Source organism: Podarcis cretensis (assembly GCF_951804945.1).
Source record: "Podarcis cretensis genome assembly, chromosome: 16".
NCBI lineage: Eukaryota > Metazoa > Chordata > Lepidosauria > Squamata > Lacertidae > Podarcis > Podarcis cretensis.
The window spans coordinates 21007774-21030765 of NC_137186.1; the positions used below are offsets into that span (position 1 = coordinate 21007774).

The window sequence follows — 22992 nt, forward strand, 5'->3', positions numbered from 1 at the left end:
ATAAAATGGTATTGCAGGTTTACATGAGAACTTTGCTTTCGAGCCCCTTCAGCAAAATGATTTCTCAGAAATCTATTGCTCCCTAGAATGGGTTACCACCTTTACTGTGCCTGTAAAACAGCTGTAGCCAACTTCTAGGCCTTTCCATCTACCTGAGGGATTTGTCAGGCTTATCGTATTGGACAAACCCCTAAGCGCCCTAAACTGCTTTCCGAGCCAGGCCCTATCTGGCAGTTAAACTGTCAAAATGAGCCTTTTGCATCCTCTCTCCCACCTGATGGGACGCTTCTCATCCCTGCCATGGTTGGCTGAGAGTGTCCTGGAGGTTGACCCAATGGTCTGTCCATCACAGCTTCCCCCAAAGAATCATGGGAATTGTAGTTTGATAAAGGTGCTGAGAGGTGTTAGGAAAAACCCCTGTTCCCCCTCACAATTCCCAGAATTCACAGCTAAGATGGATTGACTGTCAAACCACTCTGAGAAATGTTGCTCTGTGAGGTGAATTGCAGGTCAGGCAGTTGGGAAACACCACACAAGGGACTTGTGTCTTATCATCATGCTGGGTGATTGACAGGTGGGTTGTCCCGCCCACCAATCAAACTTGTCCTACAGGGGGTTGGGGACAGACAGCAACCTGGCCTGCTGGGCCAAAAAGGTAGGCCACACCCCTTCTCTTGAACGTTACAAGCTTCATTTAGAACAAAAAAAGGCTGCAAAGTTTTGTTTTTCAGTCTCCTGCACCATTGAAACAGCGTGTTCCATAATTCTCTCTAGACAAGCGGGCAGGAGGCCAAGAAATGAATTGCAGAGGAAGACTTATTGGCAGAGGCAGAGACTTGATCATCTGCTTCTTCCTTGAGCTTCTCCTGAAGTGTTTTTGCACTTCCAAAAGCAGCAGCTGAAAGGAGGAGAAGGGGAAGCTTTTAGAAGTCTCCAGACAAGAGGAATGGTGGCATAAAAGCCCAGGGTGTGTGGCCTGGACCAGGGGCTAAAGGGAAGGATAAATTAGATTCAGCTTGTGTTGCAAGGCCAAGCTACCTAGCCAGAGGTGCTGCCTTGGACCAAAGACTTGGGGGTAGTGTTGCGTCGCATGTGTGGCATCACACACGTGATGCATGACACACACCTATGACATCACGCGTGCAACGTCAGGAGGAGGCTTTGCCCAGCACCATGCAGCTTCAGTGGCTGCGGCTCCTCCTCCTTCATAAAGGGAGATATTGATCTTTCAGATAACATTGGCCCTGGCCACATATGAAATGAAAACAGCAGACAAAACGCATTAAGTTAGGGGAGATGGCTTTGCAAAAGTGTGTACATTATGGCAAAACTGCATGCAGAAATGTGTCTTTCGGGAGGAATTCACACTGAAATGCTGATGAGGCTTTAACTATAAACTGATAAGGAGAACCGAGCTTAACAAATGAAAAAGGAGAAACTGAAAGTGATAAGAGTTCTTCAACCCTAAGCTACAAACTACACTCTGCTCCAAATTCTCCTCCTTGAAACCTATGGAATCATAGAGGACATCTCTTAACTGATCTCACTGGAGGCTGTTCATTAGGGCAGATGGGGGCACTGCCCCAACAATCTCAACATGCCCTCAGCCAGTCCCCACCAGCCTGCCTGCCTTCCTACAACCAACTGGGCTGGCTCTGCCTGTCGTGGGCTCTGGAAGCCCCAGAGGGGAGAGCGCTCTCATGCTCAGATCCTGCTCAGAGGTTTCCTACTGGATCTTGGTTAGCCACTGCAGAAGTGGCTCCTGCAAGATGTCATGATGGCAGCCCCCAGCTGGGGTGGTTTTAAGAGAGGACTGGACAAATACATGGAGGAGACGGCTCTCAAGGGCTACAAGACACAATGGCTGGGATAACTCAGTTGGTTAGAGCATGGTGGTGATAACTCCAAGGTTGCCGGTTCAATCCCCGTATGGGACAGCTGCATTTTCCTGCATTGCAGGGGGGTTGGATGAGATCAGGGGTCAGCAACCTTTTTCAGCAGGGGGCCAGTCCACTGTTCATCAGACCTTGTGGGGGGCCAGACTATATTTTGAAAAATAAGAATGAATGAATTCCTATGCCCCACAAATAACCCAGAGATGCATTTTAAATAAAAGGGCACATTCTATTCATGTCAAAACATGCTGATTCCTGGACCATCCAAGGGCTGGATTTAGAAGGTGATTGGGCCACATCCGGCCCCCTGGCCTTAGTTAGCCTACCCATGGATGAGATGACCTTCGGGTTCCCTTCCAACTCTACAATTCTATGGTTCTGTAGTGTGCCTCCACAGTCTGAGGCAGCAATGCTTCTGAATGCCAGTTGCTGGAAGCCATAGGAAGGGAGACCGCTCTTGCGGTTGGATCCTGCTCGCAGCTTTCCCGCAGGTACAATGTCTATGTTCTGCCCCCTTGTTGGAAGCAGAATGATTCCTCGTGATTCCTAGCAAGTTGAGAGAGTGTTATGGGGCTCAGATGCTGCTGTCAGGCTTCCCATCCCAGAGGCATCTGACTGGCCAAGGTGACAACAAGATGCTGGATTGAGTGAGCCTTGGGCCTCATCCACCAGGGCCCTTCTTGCGTCCTTGTTTTCAAATGTTTTAGGAAACATGTACGGGACACGGGTGGTGCTGTGGGTTAAACCACAGATCCTAGGACTTGTTGATCAGAAGGTCAGCGGTTCGAATCCCCATGACGGGGTGAGCTCCCGTTGCTCAGTCCCTGCTCCTGCCAACCTAATGCAGGAGATAAAAAGTGCAAGTAGATAAATAGGTACCGCTCCGGCGGGAAGGTAAACGGCTGCGCTACTCTGGTTCGCCAGAAGCAGCTTAGTCAAGCTGGCCACATGACCCGGAAGCTGTATGCCGGCTCCCTCGGCCAATAAAGCGAGATGAGCGCCACAACCCCAGAGTCAGCCATGACTAGACCTAATGGTCGGGGTCCCTTTACCTTTACCTTTAGGAAACATGTACAGCATAGAATCATGGACTTGGAAGGGTCATCTAGTTCAACCCGCCCCCCCCCCCCGGTGATGCAGGTTTTTTTTGCCCAACGTGGGGCTCGAATCCCTGACCCTGAGTTCAAGAGTCTCACGCTCTGCCAAGCGGGGATGCAGTAAATTGTAGGGGCTAGTGGCTAAAGCAGATAAATATATGCCAGTTCCCACACCCCTCAAGCGCTGGATGCGGTGTGGCGCTTTCCTTGTTACCATGACTGCCTCCCCCAGGAGATTTTTGCCTGGAACAAACAGAAGACAGCGCGTTCCCAGTGGGCTTGGCTTTGGTGATGGCGAGAGAAATCAGCGCTGGGTTCCTCAGGTGTGCCTGGAGCGTGGCAGGCTCTTGGACCCTGAGGGAGCCATCTCTCTCTCCCTCCTTCTCTATTAGTGGCTCCTGCTTCCTCGAGATTTAAAACTCGCCAGCCCCTGCAAGGAAGTCTTGGCTGGTGTAGCTGAGGCTGCACCTGCAGTCAGTCCCCCTGCTCTCTTGCGCCGGCGCTGCTGGTTTGTGACTCGCCGGGACTCTGCTGAACTTCAGCTGTTCATCTCTCCCTCCACGTCCGGGGCCCTGGATTTTATCCAGAGCTGCAACCGCCTTTGCAGAGATGGGCTCTTCCCACTCGGTGCCGGACGAAATCCAGGAGCTTGCAGACAAGACGGGCTGTGAGTATACAGCTGCTAAACTTTCCTCTCGTCGCTCCCCAGTGACCTCCCTCCCCTGCAGGACTTGGGAAGAGAGGGTTTTGCGCTTTCTCCCTCTTTTCCTTCCAGTCCCCCCCTCCCCTCCCTGTACATCCCAAGGGCAGCTGATCCTTGGCGCAAGAATGTGGCTTTACAGCTTGAGCAACTCCGGGCTTTTTCCTCTGTGGGTGAGAGGAGGAGGGCTTATCTTTCAGCAATGTGTTTGAAATCCTGGCAGTGTCCGTGAGCGTGCAAGTGATGGCATCTAGCAGAAGCCGCTCAGCTGGGGGGAAGAGGAAGTTTGCAAAGGAGACCACCAGTTTCGCAAAGCGTTTTGTGTCTGCAGGCTGCGGTTCGGGGCTTTCTGAGTGCTTGTTGGCATGTGCAACCTGCTTTTCTGTTCAGAGCCTGGAGTTATGCATCTATATCTTGCATGCTTTTATATGAAGATCTATAGATACACACACACACACACACACACACACACACACACACGGCTGTTGCTGCCACCCATGTCGCTCTCCAACCCGCACACCTTGGACTACAAATCCTCCAATGGGGTCTGTGTGATGACAGCCTTACCTTTATATGTATATAGGAGTACAGTGGTACCTCGGGTTACATACGCTTCAGGTTACAGACTCCGCTAACCCAGAAATATTACCTCGGGTTAAGAACTTTGCTTCAGGATGAAAACAGAAATCGTGCTCCAGCGGTGCGGCGGCAGCAGGAGTCCCCAATAGCTAAAGTGATGCTTCAGGTTAAGAACAGTTTCAGGTTAAGAACAGACCTCTGGAACGAGGTACCACTGTATAGATATGGTTTTAACATAAAATGACATTCATCGGCTCCAACAAACCCTGTAGTGTTACATGCATATCTTAGCCACATTAAGAAGGGAACATTGAGTGAGGACACTGTCAAATAACCAAATGATTGACTGCATTGCCAAGGCTTCAACTGCCCATGACATAGCCTCTCCATAATTAACAGCGAGAAGCTGGTGTGGTATCTACATTACTTTGGTTTGCATAGCTGATCAACAGGAGCCACACTTTGTCAAAACGATCATGTTCAGTTTGGCCCTTTTGTGTTGTGTTATATGCTTGGAAAGAGCCAGATCCTGAACTTCCTGCCATCTCCTTTGGGGTCTTTCCAAGGGGAGGTGATTTCTAGATGGGTAGAGGTGAACACAACCTGGCAGCTGTGTCTCATGTATAAAGGGAGGGTCTTGGTTGGTGTCTAGTGACAGGGGGGCCAGAACAGCGTTAGGGAGGTCTCAGTGTCCGGCCCATACTACTGGAGACATCAAACAAGCTTTGCCAAAGCCCAGTAAGCTTATCATATTCCCGCCATCTTGCAAACTTAATAGCTAAGGCATTTCCCCCCAGCCGTCTAATGCACAGTGGCGCTATTGCTTCATTTCAGGAAAACCCAAGTTTTGCAGAACTGCAAAACGTAATCCGAAAAAAGAAAAGCCACATTTCCAAGAAGGCAGTAGGGGGTGGAAGAAAAAACAGGATAAGGAAGTGGTCCTCAACAGTTTATGTAGATCAATATTGCCTACACTGACTGGCAGTGGCTCTCTGGGGTTTCAGTCAGGCTTTCTGTCTCCCAGACCTGCCTTAACTTCCTGCGCATGGAACCCAGGGCCTCCTACATACAAGGCAACTGCTCTGCCACTGAGCTATGGCTAACTAGAACTCTGAATAGACTCCTTCCCAATGGCCACATTATGTTGCAGACAGAGGTGTCGCATGGGGGGGCAGGGAGTCATGGCCCCGGGCGCACATTTTAAGGGGGTGCCCTCACAAAAGGCATGGAGCCCTGGCAGCTGAGGTACGGCGGCAGGCAGGTGGGTTTAGTGGGCAGGTAGATGGAGGCAGTGGACGAAGAGCCTGTTGCAAGGTGGGCTGTGTTTACCCTGACAACGTGCTCTCCTGGTACATGCTCCCACCCCAGCCACATAGGCATGCACAACACTTTCCCCACCCCGGGTGCCAGCAACCCATGCTACGCAGCCAGCTGCAGATTCCATTTGTAGACATAGGAAAGCTGGTAGAAACAGAATGGAAACTGTGGTCCTCCTAGGGTTGAGCTTCAGCTTCCATCATCCCTTGGCTATTGGCTATGCCAGCTGAGGTTGATGGAGTCCAAGCACACCTAGAGGGCCAAAGGTTCCCTTTTTAATAGTGGTAAGAAGCTAAGAAGAGCCTGCTGGATCAGGCCAATGGCCCATAAAGTCCAGCATCCTGCTCTCGCAGTGGCCAACCAGATGCCTGAATGGGAAACTCGCAAGCAGGACCTGAGCGCAAGAGCACTCTTCCTCCCTCCCTCCCTCCCCACCAGCAACTGGTATTCAGAAGCTACTAGCCATCAATAGCTTGGTCCTCCATGAATTTTGTCCAATGCTCCTTTAAAGCCACCTAACCTGGTGGCCACCCCCTTCATCCCCAACTTGGTGCTGTTGGAAGATTTAAGGCAGAGAAAAGAAAGTCCACAGCGTACAGTGGAACAGCGGAACTCTCTCCCCCATGAGGCAGTGAAGGCCATCAACTTGGATGTATTTGAAAGAGAAATGGACGAATTAATGGGGGAGAGGGCTATTGGTGGCTACTACCCATGTTGGTTAGGGACCCGGGTGGCGCTGTGGGTTAAACCACAGAGCCTAGGACTTGCCGATCAGAAGGTCGGCGGTTCGAATCCCCACGACAGGGTGAGCTCCCATTGTTTGGTGCCAGCTCCTGCCAACCTAGCAGTTCAAAAGCACGTCAAAGTGCAAGTAGATAAATAGGTACCACTCCAGCGGGAAGGTAAACAGTGTTTGTGTGCGCTGCTCTGGTTCACCAGAAGCAGCTTAGTCCTGCTGGCCACATGACCCAGAAGCTGTATGCCGGCTCCCTCAGCCAGTAAAGTGAGATGAGCACCGCAACCCCAGAGTCGTCTACAACTGGACCTAATGGTCAGGAGTCCCTTTACCTAGCCATGGTGATTATGCTCTGCCTCCACATTTGGTGGCATTGGATGCCCACAAGTTCTGGTGTTATGAGAGAGAGAATCATAGAATCTTAGAGTGGGAAGGGACCCAAAAGTCATCTAGTCCAACCCCTTTCAATGCAGGAATCTCTGCTGAAGCATCCATGGCTGATGGCCATCCGACCTCTGCTTAAAAACCTCCAAGGGAGGAGAGCCCACCACTTTCTGAGGGAGACCGTTCCACTGTGAAATAGCTCTTACTGCCAGAAATTTCTTCCTGATGTTTGGTTGGAATTTTCCTTCTTGTACCTTGAAGCCATTGGTTCAGGTCCTAGACTCCAGAGCAGGAGAAAACAAGCTTGTTTCCTCTTCCATGTGACGGCCCTTCGGCTATTTGAAGATGGTTATCATAGAAAGTGAGCTCCATAGTTGAACTATGTGCTGTGTGATAACAGAAGTAAGAGTTGTAGTAAGAGTCACAATAGCCATAATAATAGCTGTAGTACAATGGTACCTCAGGTTACAGACGTTTCAGGTTACAGGCTCCGCTAACCCAGAAATAGTACCTTGGGTTAAGAAATTTACCTTAGGTTGAGAACAGAAATCGCGGAGGCCCCATTAGCTAAAGTGGTACCTCAGGTTAAGAGCAGTTTCAGGTTAAGAACGGACCTCTGGAACGAATTAAGTTCTTAACCTGAGGTACCACTGTATTACTTTGAAGATATAATACCAGCAAAATGTGACATTGGAAGAAAAGAAGAAACAGAATACGTTCCCAGTAATGAGACAAGTTAATCATCTCGTACACACCTAGAAATGGGTTGTATATATTACTTCAGTGAACAGTTTCCATTTTTATGGCTTAGGACTGTACAGTATATGGATATGCATTATCCTGCACTTTATTAAACCAGTACATTAGAAATAGACTCTGTTTTTTCTACAAAGCAATTGTAGAGCTGACCTCCCTCTTACTCTTAATTCATTAGTTCATTAGTTTTACCATTTTTTGCTCTCCCCCAGACTTGAGTTAACCCATCTTTTCCTGTCAGAGTTCTTATCTTTTTCCAGTGGTATCAGAATGCTATGTGGGCAGCTCTTAATATGCGGAAGACAATTTCCTTATCTATTAAGAGCAGGTGTCTAACGTAGCCAATTAAAAATAACCAGGAGGTCAGATGGGAGTGCATACATCCTATGGTTATTTCAATTTCTGCTTATTAGATCGGCCCAACATTTCCGTCCTTTTTCGGACAAGCCCCACTCCCCAAATATGTGGCCTGTCCCGTTAGCAAAATCACTTAAATGACACAAACCCCGTTGGGAAGAGCCCTGATAACAGCTGACAGAGCAAACCAAACAAAAAATGATTTGAGGAGAAAGGCACAGAGAGGTTCTGTCTTTCTTAGTTCAGGAACTAAGAAAACGCTGAACAACCAAAAAAAACCCATACAGAGGAAACCTCCCTCAGCCAATCAGAACGTCCGCTGCCCTAGCGAAGGTCATGCCACTCTGCTAAGCAACACCGCCCACTGGCCCCCTCTTAGCTAATTGATTTTAAAACGCTGGCACAACAAACCCTTAAATTACACCCAGGAAGATCTTTGCTGCTGCACTGCCAACAGTTCCTTCGAATGGCCCTAAATTCCCTCTCCTTGTACTGTGCGACCAAAGATAGGGAATGCATGTTATCTGTGTGCACACATGCATGTGTATTTGTTGTGCCTCTGTCCTCAGTGGCTGAGGTCCCAAGAGGGTAGGGAACAGGTTTAGCTGCCGAAGCATCGATGTGCTGCGCCCTTTAAAAATTATACCCTGTCTTTCCTTGAAATTCAATATCTCTGAATGCCAGTTGAAGAGAGAGTTTCTGTTGCTGCTTGCAGGTTTTTCATGGGGGGGGGGGGAGTATCTGGTTGGCTATTGTCAGAACAGGATGCTGGACCAGCTGGGCTGTTGGCCTGATCCAGCAAAACTCTTGTTTTAAGGACTACAACAAATGAACAAAGAAAGAATTATGGCACAAAGTGCATCTGATGAAGGGGATCCCAGCCCTCGCAAGCCCTTGGAATTAATCGATTTCTTAATCTTGAAGGTGCTGCAGCAAGTGCAATTTAGAAAAGTCCCCGGTGATCCTATATGTTTCCTTAGGGAATTAATTAGTAATTTTTGCTCTGCTCTGTTTTATTCTTGGCATCCGTTGTTGATTTCTGTTGTTCCTGTTGTTGGGTGTGGGGGTTTTCGTTGTCATTGTTGTTTAAATGGTAAATGTGGTGTTTCAATTTGTAAACCACTATGAAATGCAGCTCTTTTAACTGCATAGAGAAGTTTTATTGTGTTTTTAATATTCTCTTGGAAGCCACCTAGAGTGGCTGGGGCAAGCCAGTCAGATGGGCGGCATATAAATATTATTATTATAATTATTAAAGAATGGGGAGAGATTTGGTCTGGTTCGGATATTGACACAAACCTCCCTAATATGCATATTCTGAAACAATATGTGAACTGAAACACATCTGTGCACTGAAATGTGCTCTTCTCCGAATTTCAGGATGCCGTTCTCCCAAAGAATAATGTACGAAACAGGTGTGCCTGTGTGTGTTTATGTCTGAGTTCTCCCCTCAGAGAACTCCAATTCCCAGAAGAGGGGAATAGGAATTTTCCTAACAACTCTCAGCACCCTTAACAGACTACAGTTCCCAGGATTCTGTGAGGGGAGCCATGGCTGTTTAAAGTGGCATGATGCTGCTTGAAATGTACAATGTGGAGGGACCACAGAGTCTCCAGTCAATGCTCTTAACTTTGGAAGAAGCCCGCTTCTTCTGAAATATATGGGATGGTTTTTTTTCATTCTGCATATAGGTTAACATAATCTGTTCTGGTGAGGGAAAGAGCCACTCAGGAAAGGAGGGGGGTGGGGCAGCAAAATTATTCACAGACTAGCCTGAAAAAAGCACCTTGAACTGGCATTGAATAAGCAACTGTGAAAAGAGGTTGCTGGACTAGACAGGCCATTGGCCTGATCCTGCAACGCTTTTCGTATGCTCTTCTCACACTCTCTCACACAGAAAGAGAAAGACAGCCCCCTTTCACACCATATGTAACTTTGTGCTGGATGGGATAATTGTGATGCTTAGCTTATTTATTTATTTTTAGCTCCTGTTTGGTTCATAGCGTTTTATAGATAGCAATTGTCTTATTGGTGATCTGTTAATTGTTTTTATAGGCTCTATGCTGCATTTGTGATGTTCTGTTCTTTGTTACGTTACTGTTGTTTATTTGTTTGGAAGCCGCTTTGAGATCCGTTTGAATGAACAGCAGCGCAGAAATACAAGGAATCAAATCAAACCTTACCTTTTTCTATCTCTAGCCAAAGCTCGGGTGCCTGGCCCAGTTAACAGGCAGCAAATAAACGCGTGGGGGGGGGGGTTTGCTCTGAGCCAGAGGTATCGCTGACCCTTTTCTTGCGAAATAGTTTGCTCAGCCGTTTTTTAAAAATGTTTATTTCAGTCTTCTCTTCTGGGAATAAAGCATATTTGCTGAGGCATGGTGGTGGGGTGCATCGAGAAAGAAGACGCTCTAAATAGAACATTCTCTCTTAGGTGATGGTTAGTTGACTCAGGTGGCTTCTTCCTATAGCTGACTTTTGGTACTCAAGGCTGTTTTCAAGCCAATTCTACCGTAAAGGTAAAGAGACCCCTGACCATTAGGTCCAATTGTGACCGACTCTGAGGTTGCGGTGCTCATCTCGCTTTATTGGCCGAGCAGCGAATGGAAACGCCGTTTACCTTCCTGCCGGAGCAGTACCTATTTATCTACTTGCACTTTGACGTGTTTTCAAACTGCTAAGTTGGCAGGAGCAGGGACCGAGCAACAGGAACTCACCCCATTGTGGGGATTCGAACTGTCGACCTTCTGATCGGCAAGTCCTAGGCTCTGTGGTTTAACCCACAGCGCCACCCGCATCCCACAAATTCTACCTTAGGGCCACACAATCTGTGTGCCCAAACACTGGAGCTGTAAACATTTATTCACAGGTGATATTCAACAGGTGTGCAGTCTGTGCATACAACAGTTGGAGCTGTAATTGTACACTCTTTTTCGCACAACGTACATGTGTGTGTGGAGACAGCTGGCACCTGTGTTCAGTGTAACATGTGAGCATGCCTTCTATGTGACTTGAGTCACATTGATGCTGCTAACCTGCATTTCTGCCCCTTCTTTATACAAGTAGCAGCCTCAGGACTGCGAGGGATGCAGTGGCAAGAGGTTCACTTTCTGTCTCTGCCTGAGTCCCTGCCCAAAAAAGAAAATGCAACTCCCAAGTTGCTGTTTGCATTTCAGGGAGCAGGGAGAATAAATAAGACGCGATAAGCTCACAGTCTTCAAATATTTGAATGGGTGTTGCTGCACGGAGAGATTTTTCTTTTGGGTGCTCTGCTGAGTTCAACAGATTTGAGTTAAAAAGAAGGGAAGAGAATTTCCTGATGGTGTACCTGTTTTAACAGTGAAGTACTCTGGCTTTGAACTCCTTTGTTAAAATCTACCTCTCCATGCGCTGCCCTGTAAGTTTATTGTGGCAAAATGTTTTGTGAATTAGGAACATAGGAAGTCGGAGCATTTCTCCATCTAGCTCGGTATTGCCTCCACTAATCTCTATTATTATTATTATTATTATTATTATTATTATTATTATTTTATCATCACTATTTTATTATTGTACATACATGTAATTTTTTCATCTATTGTGGGAGCCTTTTTTTCAGCTGCACCATATGGTCCATGTTATTGCTGCCTCTGACAATGGAAGCAGAGCAGAGCCATCACAACTAGTAGACACTGATAGTCTTATTTGTTGTCTATGAATTTGTCCAACCCTCTTTTAAAACCATCCAAGTTGGTGGCCATCACTGCTTCTTGTGGGAAGGAGTCCTGCAATTTAACTGTGTGAAGAAGTCCTTTCTTTTATCTGCCTGGAATCTTCATTGGAAATCTGCAAGGTCTAGTGTTAGAAGAGAGGGAGGAAAAACTCGTCTCTGTCCCCTCACTCCATGCCAGGCCTAATTTTATACACTTCTGTCGTATTGCCTCTTACTTGCCTGTTGTGTACTGAGTTGAATAGGATCCAAAATGCAGCAGTCTGATTGGTCCTAGAACAATAGGATCCAGAATGCAGCAGTCTGATTGGTCCGCAGGAGCCACCCAATCCAACTCCAGGTGGAAGTGAATCCGTAACCTGATTGGCCTACAGGAGAATCCCAGAATTAGCCAATCACGTGGGGCCCATTGTGTAAATAATGTATATAAAGCAGTCACCAGCAAAGAAGATGCCAAGAAGAGGGCGATATTCTTCAGCGTCTGTGGAGAGGACATGTTCGAAATTGCCCGGGCCTGAAGACATCGCTTCTGTTCCTCACAGAACAATAATGGAACGGCTGAAGGGGCACTTCTCGCCGCAGCCCTCGGTAGCGGTTCGTCAAAATGCCTTCTACGCAAAGCGGCAAGCCCCTGGGGAAAGCATAACACTACCTTTTCTCCTAACTAAAAGACCTGGGTGCAGCACCCTTTCGTCTGAAATCTATAGTGGGTAGAACATGGTACACACTTCAGTCGGCAGCCTACCCCTCTGGGAGCCAGGAGATCTCTCTGTGCGCCTGTGTGGTGCTGAAGGAAGAGACGTTTATCTTCTGTATAACTTAATTACTGGCTGATAGTCAGATGAAGCTTCTACAGTGAGCTGGTGGTTGGAGAACGTGCCTCATGTGCTCATTTCAGAGAGGAAGAAGTTGCAATGTAATCAGCAGGAAGGAGAAAGCCTTCGTTATATGGAATAGGTGTGGGGGGGCCAATTGGGGGCCACATGCCAGCGGTGGGCGGGGCCAGAGGCAAATGTGGGTGGGGCATTGAAGGTGCAATTCACCTTTGTACAGTAGGCTAGTTCAGGCATCCCCAACTTTCGGCCCTCCAGATATTTTGGTCTACAATTCCCATCATCCCTGACCACTGGTTCTGTTAGCTAGGGATTATGGGAGTTGTAGGCCAAAACATCTGGACGGCCGCAGGTTGGGGATGCCTGGGCTAGTTTCTCCCCACAAACGCATTCACCTATTCTCCATCCTAGTAAACATTATCAGAGTTCGAGGACATATCCTAGCCAGGTAAAAACACTCAAGGAGGGTGCAAAGCAAGGTCAGGGAGGGGTGTGGCCTGAGGAGCAGGGGCGTGGCCTGAGGAGAGTCCTAAGGGCCAGATAGCGAGGGCTGGAGGGCTGCATTCAGGCTTGAGGTTCCGCACTGTGGCTGCAGCACTCGGCTGGAAAAAGAACCCTAAGGAAGTCTTTTAGGGTGTGCTCTTTTGCTTCTGGGGACATGTCCCTCTTGTAAGAAAAGCACAGTCTGGATCTATGCCTTCCACCAGCTCTCCCTGGAATGTCCAACCCTTAGAGCAGTGGAGGGCAGTGCATGCAAAACCCCCTGGCTAGACAATGGTACCCGCAGGCTAAGGAGTTCAGCTGTTCCCAAACCGCAGACAAGGAAACAAGTGGCCCACGCCCTGGATGTGTGATAAAAGGCGAAAGGGAAAATGGAAAGTTCTCATTGGCCATGATTCATAATGGGCGCAGCAATGACCTCACTCGAGCTTGGCATCTTTATGGTCAAAAGGTGACAGAGATGTTATAACCTGCATCTTTTTAAAAAACAACAACAACAACAACTGTACAGGTTAAACAGGAACTGCAGAAGTGCAAAAGCGAGCAGCTCTCTATTGCCAGAGCAAAACCAGCTACGGTGATGGCAGAAGGGAGTGGCGACCTGACAAAAGGCTGCAGTCAGATGCCGTTCCAGGAGCAGAAGTGGGTGGAAGGAACTGATCACTTAGAAACAGGGAAGCCAATCCCCAGTGGCAGTATTTTTTAAAAAATTGGTTGACATGATTGATGTTTTATAAGCATGAGCTGAGAAGTGTCTTGAAATATCAAAATTCCTCTGATGCAAGAGGAACACCCGCCCCCAAAACTGCTGTTGTAGTAAGGGGCATAACCTGCTCCTGGGAGTGGAAGGTGCTATGGAGCAACCTGAGGATTTCTATTTTTCCTAAGTTTCTAGTCCTCATGACTTGTAGAGAAAAACCTGGAGATGTAAAGGGCATGTACGGTGGTGGAATGATTGGTAGATGCAGGTTGAAGTTAGGAACTATGGCTCCAGTGCCCTGGGCTGCCCCATGCTTTAGGAACTTAGGAACTCCATGCCCCATGCTTTAGTAAAACTGCCTTATGTGGGGTCAATGGGACCTACCTCAGTGTTGCCTGCACTGATTGCCAGCAGCCGACTGGGAAAGACTCCTGTCTGAAATCCTGGAGAGCTGCTGCCAGTCTGTGTAGGCACTAGTGAGCTTGATGGACTCGGTGACCTGACTTTAATAAGGCAACTTCCTGTGTCAAGGTTTGGATCCGTGGTCCCAAAACATATGGAGAGCTACAGGTTCCTGCCCTCTGCTTTTCTGGGCATTCGCTTTGGAGAAGAGAGCCCTAGAGATCCTCCGGGGTCTCTATAATCCATGGGTCGGCAAACTAAGGCCCAGGGGCCAAATCCGGCCCAATTGCCTTCTGGATCCGGCCCGCAAACGGTCTGGGAATCGCCGCATTGATCAGCGTGGGGATTCTGATTGTTCAGGCTGCACCATTCCCCCCCCCCACACACCGCAGTGCCTCCTCCCTCCTGGCTTCTCCCCGCCCTGCCTAGAGGAGGAAGGGGGCTGGGCTTTGTTGAGCCACGGTTGACTGAGTGCCATTTTAAGCAGCCCCTCTCCAGAGCCAGCCCCTGCTGCTCGCAAGGCACAGGTAAGCAGCCACCGGGCTCGTCCGGTGCTGTGGAGAAGGGAGGGGAGAGTCATGGGGAGGGATTTCCCCCCAAAAAATATAGTTCGCCCCCCCCCAAGGTCTGAGGGACAGTGGACTGGCCCCCTGCAGAAAAGGTTTGCTGACCCCTGCTATAATCCATTAATTGAGAGCTGGATGAGTCCTGCCATCGACGCAGCAGTGCAGGTGCAAGCACTCAGGAGAAGAGGGCAGTCTCCAAAGCAACATGTGCTGCAATGGTGTCAGAAGTGGAGAAGGCTTTTTGTCCCGTGGGTTAAGAAGGGGTGAAGCTGCCCAGGAAGCAAAGAGCCGAAATACAAATTTTGGTCTGCAAGGGCTTCTTCTCCTGTTTCAACCTATTATTTGAGCAATGGCCCCGTATAATTAACAGTAATTGCATTACCTAATGGTTAATTAGGTAATGGCTGGGCTGGCAGTTAATGTGAGCATGGATTTATAGGCATCATCAGAGAGGTGTGCTGAAATGTCAGGATCCTCACAAATGGTCTGATTGGAAGTGCTTTTGGCATTCCTAACAAGCCACTCCGCTGAATATAAAAAAGATCTTTAAATTTGGGTTTCATAAGGCGTCTATTTGGACACAGCTGGGAGTGCCTGCAGATTTGGAAGCTCTGCTAGCCAGGCTTTCTATTAGATTAGAAGGGGCGGGGGAAATTGGAAAGATGGAGAATGGGATGTCTGTGGCTTTCCCTAGTTGCCTGACCCCAAGTCAGGAAGACAGCACAAAGGAAAAATTGATGGGCCCCTTCCAGAATTCCTTTTTATTAAGCATTTGTGAACATCTGTGCTCATGCTGGTATCAGAGCAGTTATACATGATCCTGCTCCTACTTTCAATATTTGTGTGGCTTTAAAGGAGGACTGGATACATTCACGAAGGAGAAAACGATCAATGGCTACTAGCAATAGTGGCTCTGCTCTGCTGCCGCGATTGGAGGCCGTGATGCTTGTGGATCCAATTTCTGGAAACCGCAGAAGGGGAGAGAGTTGCTCTTGTGCTCGAATCCTGCTTCACGGTTTCCCATCTAGCTGGCCACTGTGGGAACAGGATGCTGGATTAGTCTCTCTCTCTCCCCCCCCCCCCACTTTGGCTCACTTTATGTTCTTATGGCTATGTGCTTTGGAGTTGATTTCAGTCTACAACCATGAGGGCTAGGAACTTATTTTAAAAATTCAAGTATACAGTGGTACCTCGGGTTACATACGCTTCAGGTTACATACGCTTCAGGTTAAAGACTCCGCTAAACCAGAAATATTACCTCGGGTTAAGAACTTTGCTTCAGGATGAGAACAGAACATTAGCTAAAGTGGTGCTTCAGGTTAAGAACAGTTTCAGGTTAAGAACGGACCTCCGGAACAAATTAAGTACTTAACCCGAGGTACCACTGTACATCGAACCCTCTCTCTGCCTCTGGCTTCTTCTAATTCTTAGGTAGGCACCATATTCTGTGACCCAACAGTGCTGATGGAGACATCCAGGTCCTCCGATTCCTTGCACAGTTCAGATGCCTTTAGCGGGTAAGACTTGCTAATCTGACTTGTTGCTGGCTTCATCTGTCTCAAGAGACAATGGAGTGCACTTCTGGAGGTGGTCAAATCACTGTATTAGCAGCACCGAAGTGACCTGTCCAGAGCGCAAGTCTGGATAGTGCACCTGGAGGTCCTGGGCTGCCCAGACGGAAGACAGGCTCTAGCAGGTTGAGCAGGTCAAGAAGGCAATTTCGATACCTGCTTCAGAGGGAAGTGAGGGGCAGATGGGGCTTGTCAACCTGAAGGAGCGTCTCCACCCCCATCGTTCTGCCCGGATGCTGAGGTCCAGCGCCGAGGGCCTTCTGGCAGTTCCCTCATTGCGAGAAGCAAAGCTACAGGGAACCAGGCAGAGGGCCTCTTGGTCTCGCTGCTGTGGTCCAAAGCAAAGCAGAGCAAGATGTTTGGCACCGACTTGGCTGCAGGAGTTGCTGGAAGGAGGCGTACAAGGAGCCATCCAACTGCCTTAGGGATTCCACTCCAGATTTGTGTAGGGTTTACTCCTTAGTCTTTTCTTCTCCCCAAGCTATCCCACAAGGCAGCAGAGGTTTAGGATCAAAGTTTTCCTTCTTAGATGCGCTACCTTCCCAGGTTATAATAATAATAATTTCCCCAGCCACTCTGGGCGGCTTCCAACAAAGATTCAGAATACATTAAAATGTCACACATTAAAAACTTCCCTTAACAGGGCTGCCTTCAGATGTCTTCTAAATGTCAAGTACCGTATTTTTCACTCTATAAGACGCACCAGACCACAAGACGCACCTAGTTTTTGGCGGAGGAAAACAAGAAAAAACATATTCTGAATCTCAGAAGCCAGAACAGCAACAGGGATCGCTACGCAGTGAAAGCAACAATCCCTCTTGCTGTTCTGGCTTCTGGGATAGCTGCGCAGTCTGCATTCGCTCCATAAGACACACACACATTTCCCCTTACTTTTTAGGAGGGAAAAAATGAGTCTTATAGTATAGAGTAAAAAATTTGGTAGTTGTTTGATCTCTTTGACATCTGATGGGAGGGCGTTCCACAGGGCGGGCGCCACTACCGAGAAGGCCCTCTGCCTGGTTCCCTGTAACCTTACTTGTCGCAGTGAGGGAACCGCCAGAAGGCCCTTGGTGCTGGACCTCAGCGTCCGGGCAGAACGATGGGGGTGGAGACGCTCCTTCAGGTTGACAAGCCCCATCTGCCCCTCACTTCCCTCTGCAGCAGGTATCAAAATTGCCTTCTTGACCTGCTCAACCTGCTAGAGCCTGTTTTTGCATGCAGAGGAAGTCCCTAACTCACTGAGGGTTTGAGACCCATTGGCTACCCTCTCCTGGTTTAGCCGCCCAGACAAAACTGATTCCCAGGGTGTGGCTGCTGTCTCACGCTGGCAGCTTCTAGGAGCCACAGGTGAGTGCAGGGTGGGGGACCAAAGGTGGAAAACCTATCCCAGAAGGCGCATGATGTGTCTCCCACCAGAGGTGCTACAAAACTTGACTGGGTGCTCCTTAAATGTGAGGATGGCCACTGAGGAAACAGTTTGGCTAGTTTGCACATTGGTAGGCGGGTCTCTCTGGAGGCCTGTTTCCTCGACAGCCACCGTGAACAGCTTTGATATGAGCTTTGTCACGTCATCCTCCGGATGAAGAGCAGATGGTTTGGAAAATGAGCAGGATGGAGCTTGTGCAAAAAGAGGTGGTTGCCATGTTCTCTCTGATGGTGGCGGAAAGCAGTTCATCCTCCCCCCCCCCCCAGCAATCCGTGGCTCCATCGCTTGTTAGCACTGCTATTTATTAATGGATTCCATTTATATGGGCTACCCTTCCTCTCAAGAAGCTTTTCTCTCTCTCTCTTGCATCCGCATAGCTCCCAAGATTGCATTTAGCTCCGATTCCTGCGTTGCAGGAGTGGGTGGCGCTGTGGTCTAAACCACTGAGCCTCTTCGGCTTGCCAATTGGAAGGTCGGTGGTTTGAATCCCTGCAATGGGATGAGCTCCTGTTTCTCTGTCCCAGCTCCTGCCAACCTAGCAGTTCGAAAGCATACCAGTGCAAGTAGATAAATAGGTACTGCTGCAGCGGGAAGGTAAATGGCGTTTTCGTGCGCTCTGGTTTCCATCACAGTTTAGTCATTCTGGCCACAAGACCCGGAAAGCTGACCGTGGACTAATGCCAGCTCCCTTGGCCTGAAAGTGAAATGAGCGCCACAACCCCATAGTTGCCTTTGACTGGACTTAACCATCCAGGGGTTCTTTACCTTTTTTCTTACCTGGGCTAGAATGCCCCTGGGCTCTCTTCCAACTCTGCAATTCCATAAGATTGGGCTAAGAGTCAGTGAAAGGCTAATGTTCTGAAAACCAGCAGAAGACAGTATTTTCTCTAAATCTCTCCATTTTGCAAACAGAAGCCCTGAGGGTTTTTTTGTCCACTGGCGGGGAGTTCCTTTCCAAATGGACACACCAATCCCTTACTGGGGGAAAACTCAACCTCTTAGGAAAACACCATTCCAAGTTCTGGTTTGTAGCGTTAAGTGCCTGAAGTTTATATGATCCTTTAAAAAACAACAAAGAGAAAAAATGTAAATGCAAAGTAAACTAAACTTCCAGATGTTTAAAGATTTATGGGTCCCTTAGTTTCCATGGCAATAATGATGTCAGGCAGTGAGAATGTCAAAAGTCAGTAGCAGGTGGGGATGGGGGGCATGTAGAAAGCTAAATAAAAGGGAGGAGGGGGTCCCTTTTTTGTAAGAATAAGAAAAGCTACCCCCAAATTAGCTTTGTGTTTAAAATAGCAAAGCTGCATAAAGGTCATGAGTTGGAATCTGCAGCATCTGCGATGGAATGAGAGTACATATACGTGGGAACCCAATGATCAAATGATACCATGAGTGATTTGGAGCAGGGATTTTTATTTTCTGGAGCATTTGAAGTTTCATTCCCCACCGCCTCTCTTTTAAGTTCACTGTTTATTTTTAAGATTTGTTGCATAATGCGTAAGATTGGATTCGAACAATTTGATGATGGCGACAGTGACAAAGACAGCAGAACCGTAATGTGATGGTTTGCATCAGAGAGGTGAAAGGAGCCAAACCTGAAGGTCACAGCCAGGCATAAAGACCAGTTTGGGAAGCTGTAGGAAACATTTGATCAAGGGTCATAGAATCATAGAATTGTAGGAAACGTGAGGATCATCTAGCCCAAGCCCATGCAATGCAGGAATCTTTTCCCCAACTTGCGCTCAAACCCATGACACTGCGATTAAGAGTCTTATGTTCTACCAACTGAGGAGGTCTGGGTAATAGGTTCACCTAGAGGTAGTAGTAGTAGTTGCTTTTTGTAGTTTGGGGTGTTAAAATGCCCCCCAGCTATGTACTGCTAAAGGGGATCCCATGTGCCATATTTGTTCTCATCCCTGACAACACAGTGCTGCTGGGTCAGTGTTTCCAGGGTAAAAGACCTGTCTCTGGTCTACCATAGTTTGAGTATCTATGTTTGGCCCCAGGGACGCAGGTGGCACTGTGGGTTAAACCACTGAGCTTACCGATCAGAAGGTCGGCGTTTCAAATCCCCGCGACGGGGTGAGCTTCCGTTGCTCGGTCCCAGCTCCTGCCCACCTAGCAGTTTGAAAGCACGAAGTGCAAGTAGGGAAGGTATCGGTAAATGGTGTTTCCCTGCACTGCTCTGGTTCACCAGAAAGCAGCTTAGTCATGCTGGCCACATGACCCGGAAGCTGTACGCTGGCTCCCTCGGCCAATAAAGCAAGATGAGCCCCGCAACCCCAGAGTCATCCACGACTGGACCTAATGGTCAGGGGTCCCTTTACCTTTAGCTTTATGTTTGGCCCCACAGGTTTAAATAGCAGTTTGGAAATGGATGGCAAGGTGGGGTGGGGTTGGGATAATTTGATCAGGAAAATGCTTGTGCCGTGGTTCCCCTGAATCGGGCCCTCTTCTTTTAGAAGGTAGCCTAGTGTTTAGAGTGGAGGGGGAAACTCCTTTCAGCCAGAAAGCCACATTCCTTCTGGGGCAATTTTGGGGGAAGTGCTGGGCAGGGCCAGAGACAAAAGTGGGAAAAGGATCACAGTCTTCCTACCCTATGCCAGAGTGGCACACTGGATTGCACCTGACGCTGCCATGCTTGTCCACTGGCTGTTTTCAGAAGCGTACCAAAGCTCCCTTGTGTTCTTGTACTCGCATCCCCTGCCCCAATTCTGGCCCTTGCCAGAGGAGCTGAGCCAGAGTGGAGATGTGCAGTTTTTGCGACCCTCTCAGTCCTGCCCCCTTGATGGGGGTCAACATCACCAACCCCCAGGTATTCCCCAGTTTGTTTTACAGTGGTAAAACCTCGGGTTAAGAACTTAATTCGTTCCAGAGGTCTGTTCTTAACCTGAAACTGTTCTTAACCTGAAGCACCACTTTAGCTAATGGGGCCTCCTGCTGCCGCCGTGCTGCCGCCGCCGCGCAGTTTCTGGTCTCGTCCTGAAGCAAAGTTCTTAACCTGAGGTACTATTTCTGGTTACAGGTAGGTAGCCATGTTGGTCTGCCATAGTTGAAACAAAATAAAAAATAAATTCCTTCCAGTAGCACCTTAGAGACCAACTAAGTTTGTTATTGGTATGAGCTTTCGTGTGCACGCGTTTGGCACTGTGGGTTAAACCACAGAGCCTAGGACTTGCCGATCAGAAGGTCAACGGTTCAAATCCCCGCAATGGGGTGAGCTCCTGCCAACCTAGCAATTCAAAAGCACGTCAAAGTGTAAGTAGATAAATAGGTACTGCTCTGGTGGGAAGGTAAACGGCCTTTCCGTGCGCTGCTCTGGTTCTCCAGAAGCAGCTTAGTCATGCTGGCCACATGACCCAGAAGCTGTACACCAGCTCCCTCGGCCAATAAAGCGAGATGAGTGCCGCAACCCCAGAGTCAGTCACGACTAGACCTATTGGTCAGGGGTCCCTTTACCTTTACCTTTAAGGTGCTACTGGAAGGAATTGTTTTATTTATTTTGTTTCTACTATTTCGGGGTTAATGGAGTCTGTAACCTGAAGCATCTGTAACCCGAGGTACCACTGTATTTTTATTCTTTTTTCAAAAAAAATAATTGTGCATTATGTGCTTTGACGTTTTTCACCACTCTGGGATTTGTTTAAGCAAAGAGCAGGTGATAAGTGCCCAAAACAAATTGTTGGTTTTGCCTGGGTTGTATAGAGAGTGGCGGTGAGATTGAGGCTTCTTGACATCGTCAGTAGAGCAGAGCAGCATTATTTCATGAGTCAGCGTTAATAATCCTAACAAGCGCCAGTTGTCAGCTGGCCTTCAAGAGTGAGTTTCCCTTCGGGTTTTGTTTTGTGTTGTTTGCAGTTCGTGGAAAGGAAGTTGCTGAGTCACAAGCAGATTGGAGCTTCTGCTTTCTCTCCAGAGACCTGGGACCTTCTCTGCTCCTGCAGGAAGGCATTAGCCCAGGGCAGGGGTCTTTTTCCCCAGCCCAAGGGTCAAATTCTGTTTTGGAGAACCGTCCAAGGACCTTGCACCTGTGGTGGGCAGGGCCACAGACAAAAGTAGATGGAACCACAAATGTAAATGTTATTTTAGTACAGTAGCCTAGTTTCTTCACTCTTCTCCACCCTCCATGCAGCCAAGGACACATTTCAGCCAGGCAAAAACACTTGACAAGAGTGCAAAGGACTCATGAGGGGTGTGGCCTATGGGGAGGGGTGTGGCCTGGGAAGAGTCCCGAGGGCCAGATAGAGAAGCTTGCAGGGCCACATTTAGCTCCTGGGACTGAGGTTCCACACCCCTGTACTAAGTTTTGCTTTGGCTGTGACTCCTGCTTTGGCAGGGGTGTTGGACTAGATCAGTGCCTCCCAAACAGTTTTGGACTACAATTCCCATCATCCTTGACCAGTGGTCCTGCTAGCTAGGGATGATGGGAGTTGTAGTCCAGCAACAGCCGGAGAGACCCAAGTCTGAGGAACACTGGAGCAAATGATCCTTTGGGTCCCTTCCAACTCTACAATTCTATGGTCCTATGTCAGGGGGAGCAATGGAGGGTTAGGCACTAACCAGAGTCTCTATAGGTATGTGGCTTTTCTGGGCGCTGATTATCACCAGGCACTCCCATCTACATTGGCAGAAGTCGAACTCGTATCAGTTACAGGCTGGAACTTGGCAAATACCTGGCAGTGTTCAGCAAGCTGTTATCAGCTGGGAGTTATCAGCTGATCAGGTTATCAGCTGGGAGAGGGCAGGGTTTTGTTTTGTTGCGCACACAACCCACCCAAAAAAGAAGTGTCAGTGGAATGGAGGGTGTGTGTGTGCGTGCGCGCACAAGAATGCAACAGCAACTCCAGAACTGAGAGCAAAAGTTGGGTCCATCTAGCTGAATGACATGAGGGTGCTGTGGTTTGAAATGGAGGGCTTTTATGTTCAGCTCCGTTAGCTGATCAAGGGGCTCAGCTGGATGATGCAAGTGGTCCCTTTTCATTTCCAAAGATTCTATCGTCATATATTGTACTAGGAGCTGCCCCCTCTGCTCACTAACCTCTTTGGCTACTCCCTTCCCTCACACTAGCCAATCCTCCCTCTCTTTATACCTTGACTATTCCCCCACAGCTCACCCCAACCCAATAGGCAGCCACACAAACCGCAGTGTGATGACACCCTTACGTTTCTATGTATATAGGAAGATACCAGTACTAGTCCTACTCAAAATATGAATGGATGTAGCTAAGTTAAGTCCACTTATTTAGATGGGTGTGCTCCGACTAGGGCTAGCATTGGATACAAGCCTAATGCTTTTTAATTTATTCTTTAAGTAGTAGTAGTTTATTAATGCTTGGGCCATAGGCCATTCACATATAAGGTAGATGGGTACAGTACAAAAACCAGTAGTATAAAATACTGCATAATTTTTTTTTATTTTTTAGTAAGTGAAGCTTTATTCTGTTTCTCCTGCTCTAAAACGAT

At 48.2% G+C, this 22992-nt stretch overlaps 1 protein-coding gene across 1 annotated transcript in view; it reads left to right on the forward strand.

Annotated features, from left to right (window-relative positions):
- The first annotated feature begins 3261 nt into the window (after nucleotides 1-3261).
- Nucleotides 3262-22992, forward strand: part of TESC (tescalcin) — a 33768-nt gene continuing 14037 nt past the window's right edge. The window contains exon 1 of the mRNA XM_079957243.1: nucleotides 3262-3659. Within this exon, the coding sequence (XP_079813369.1) occupies nucleotides 3602-3659 (58 nt within the window). The 5' untranslated portion in view covers nucleotides 3262-3601. The remainder of the gene's footprint in view (nucleotides 3660-22992) is intronic.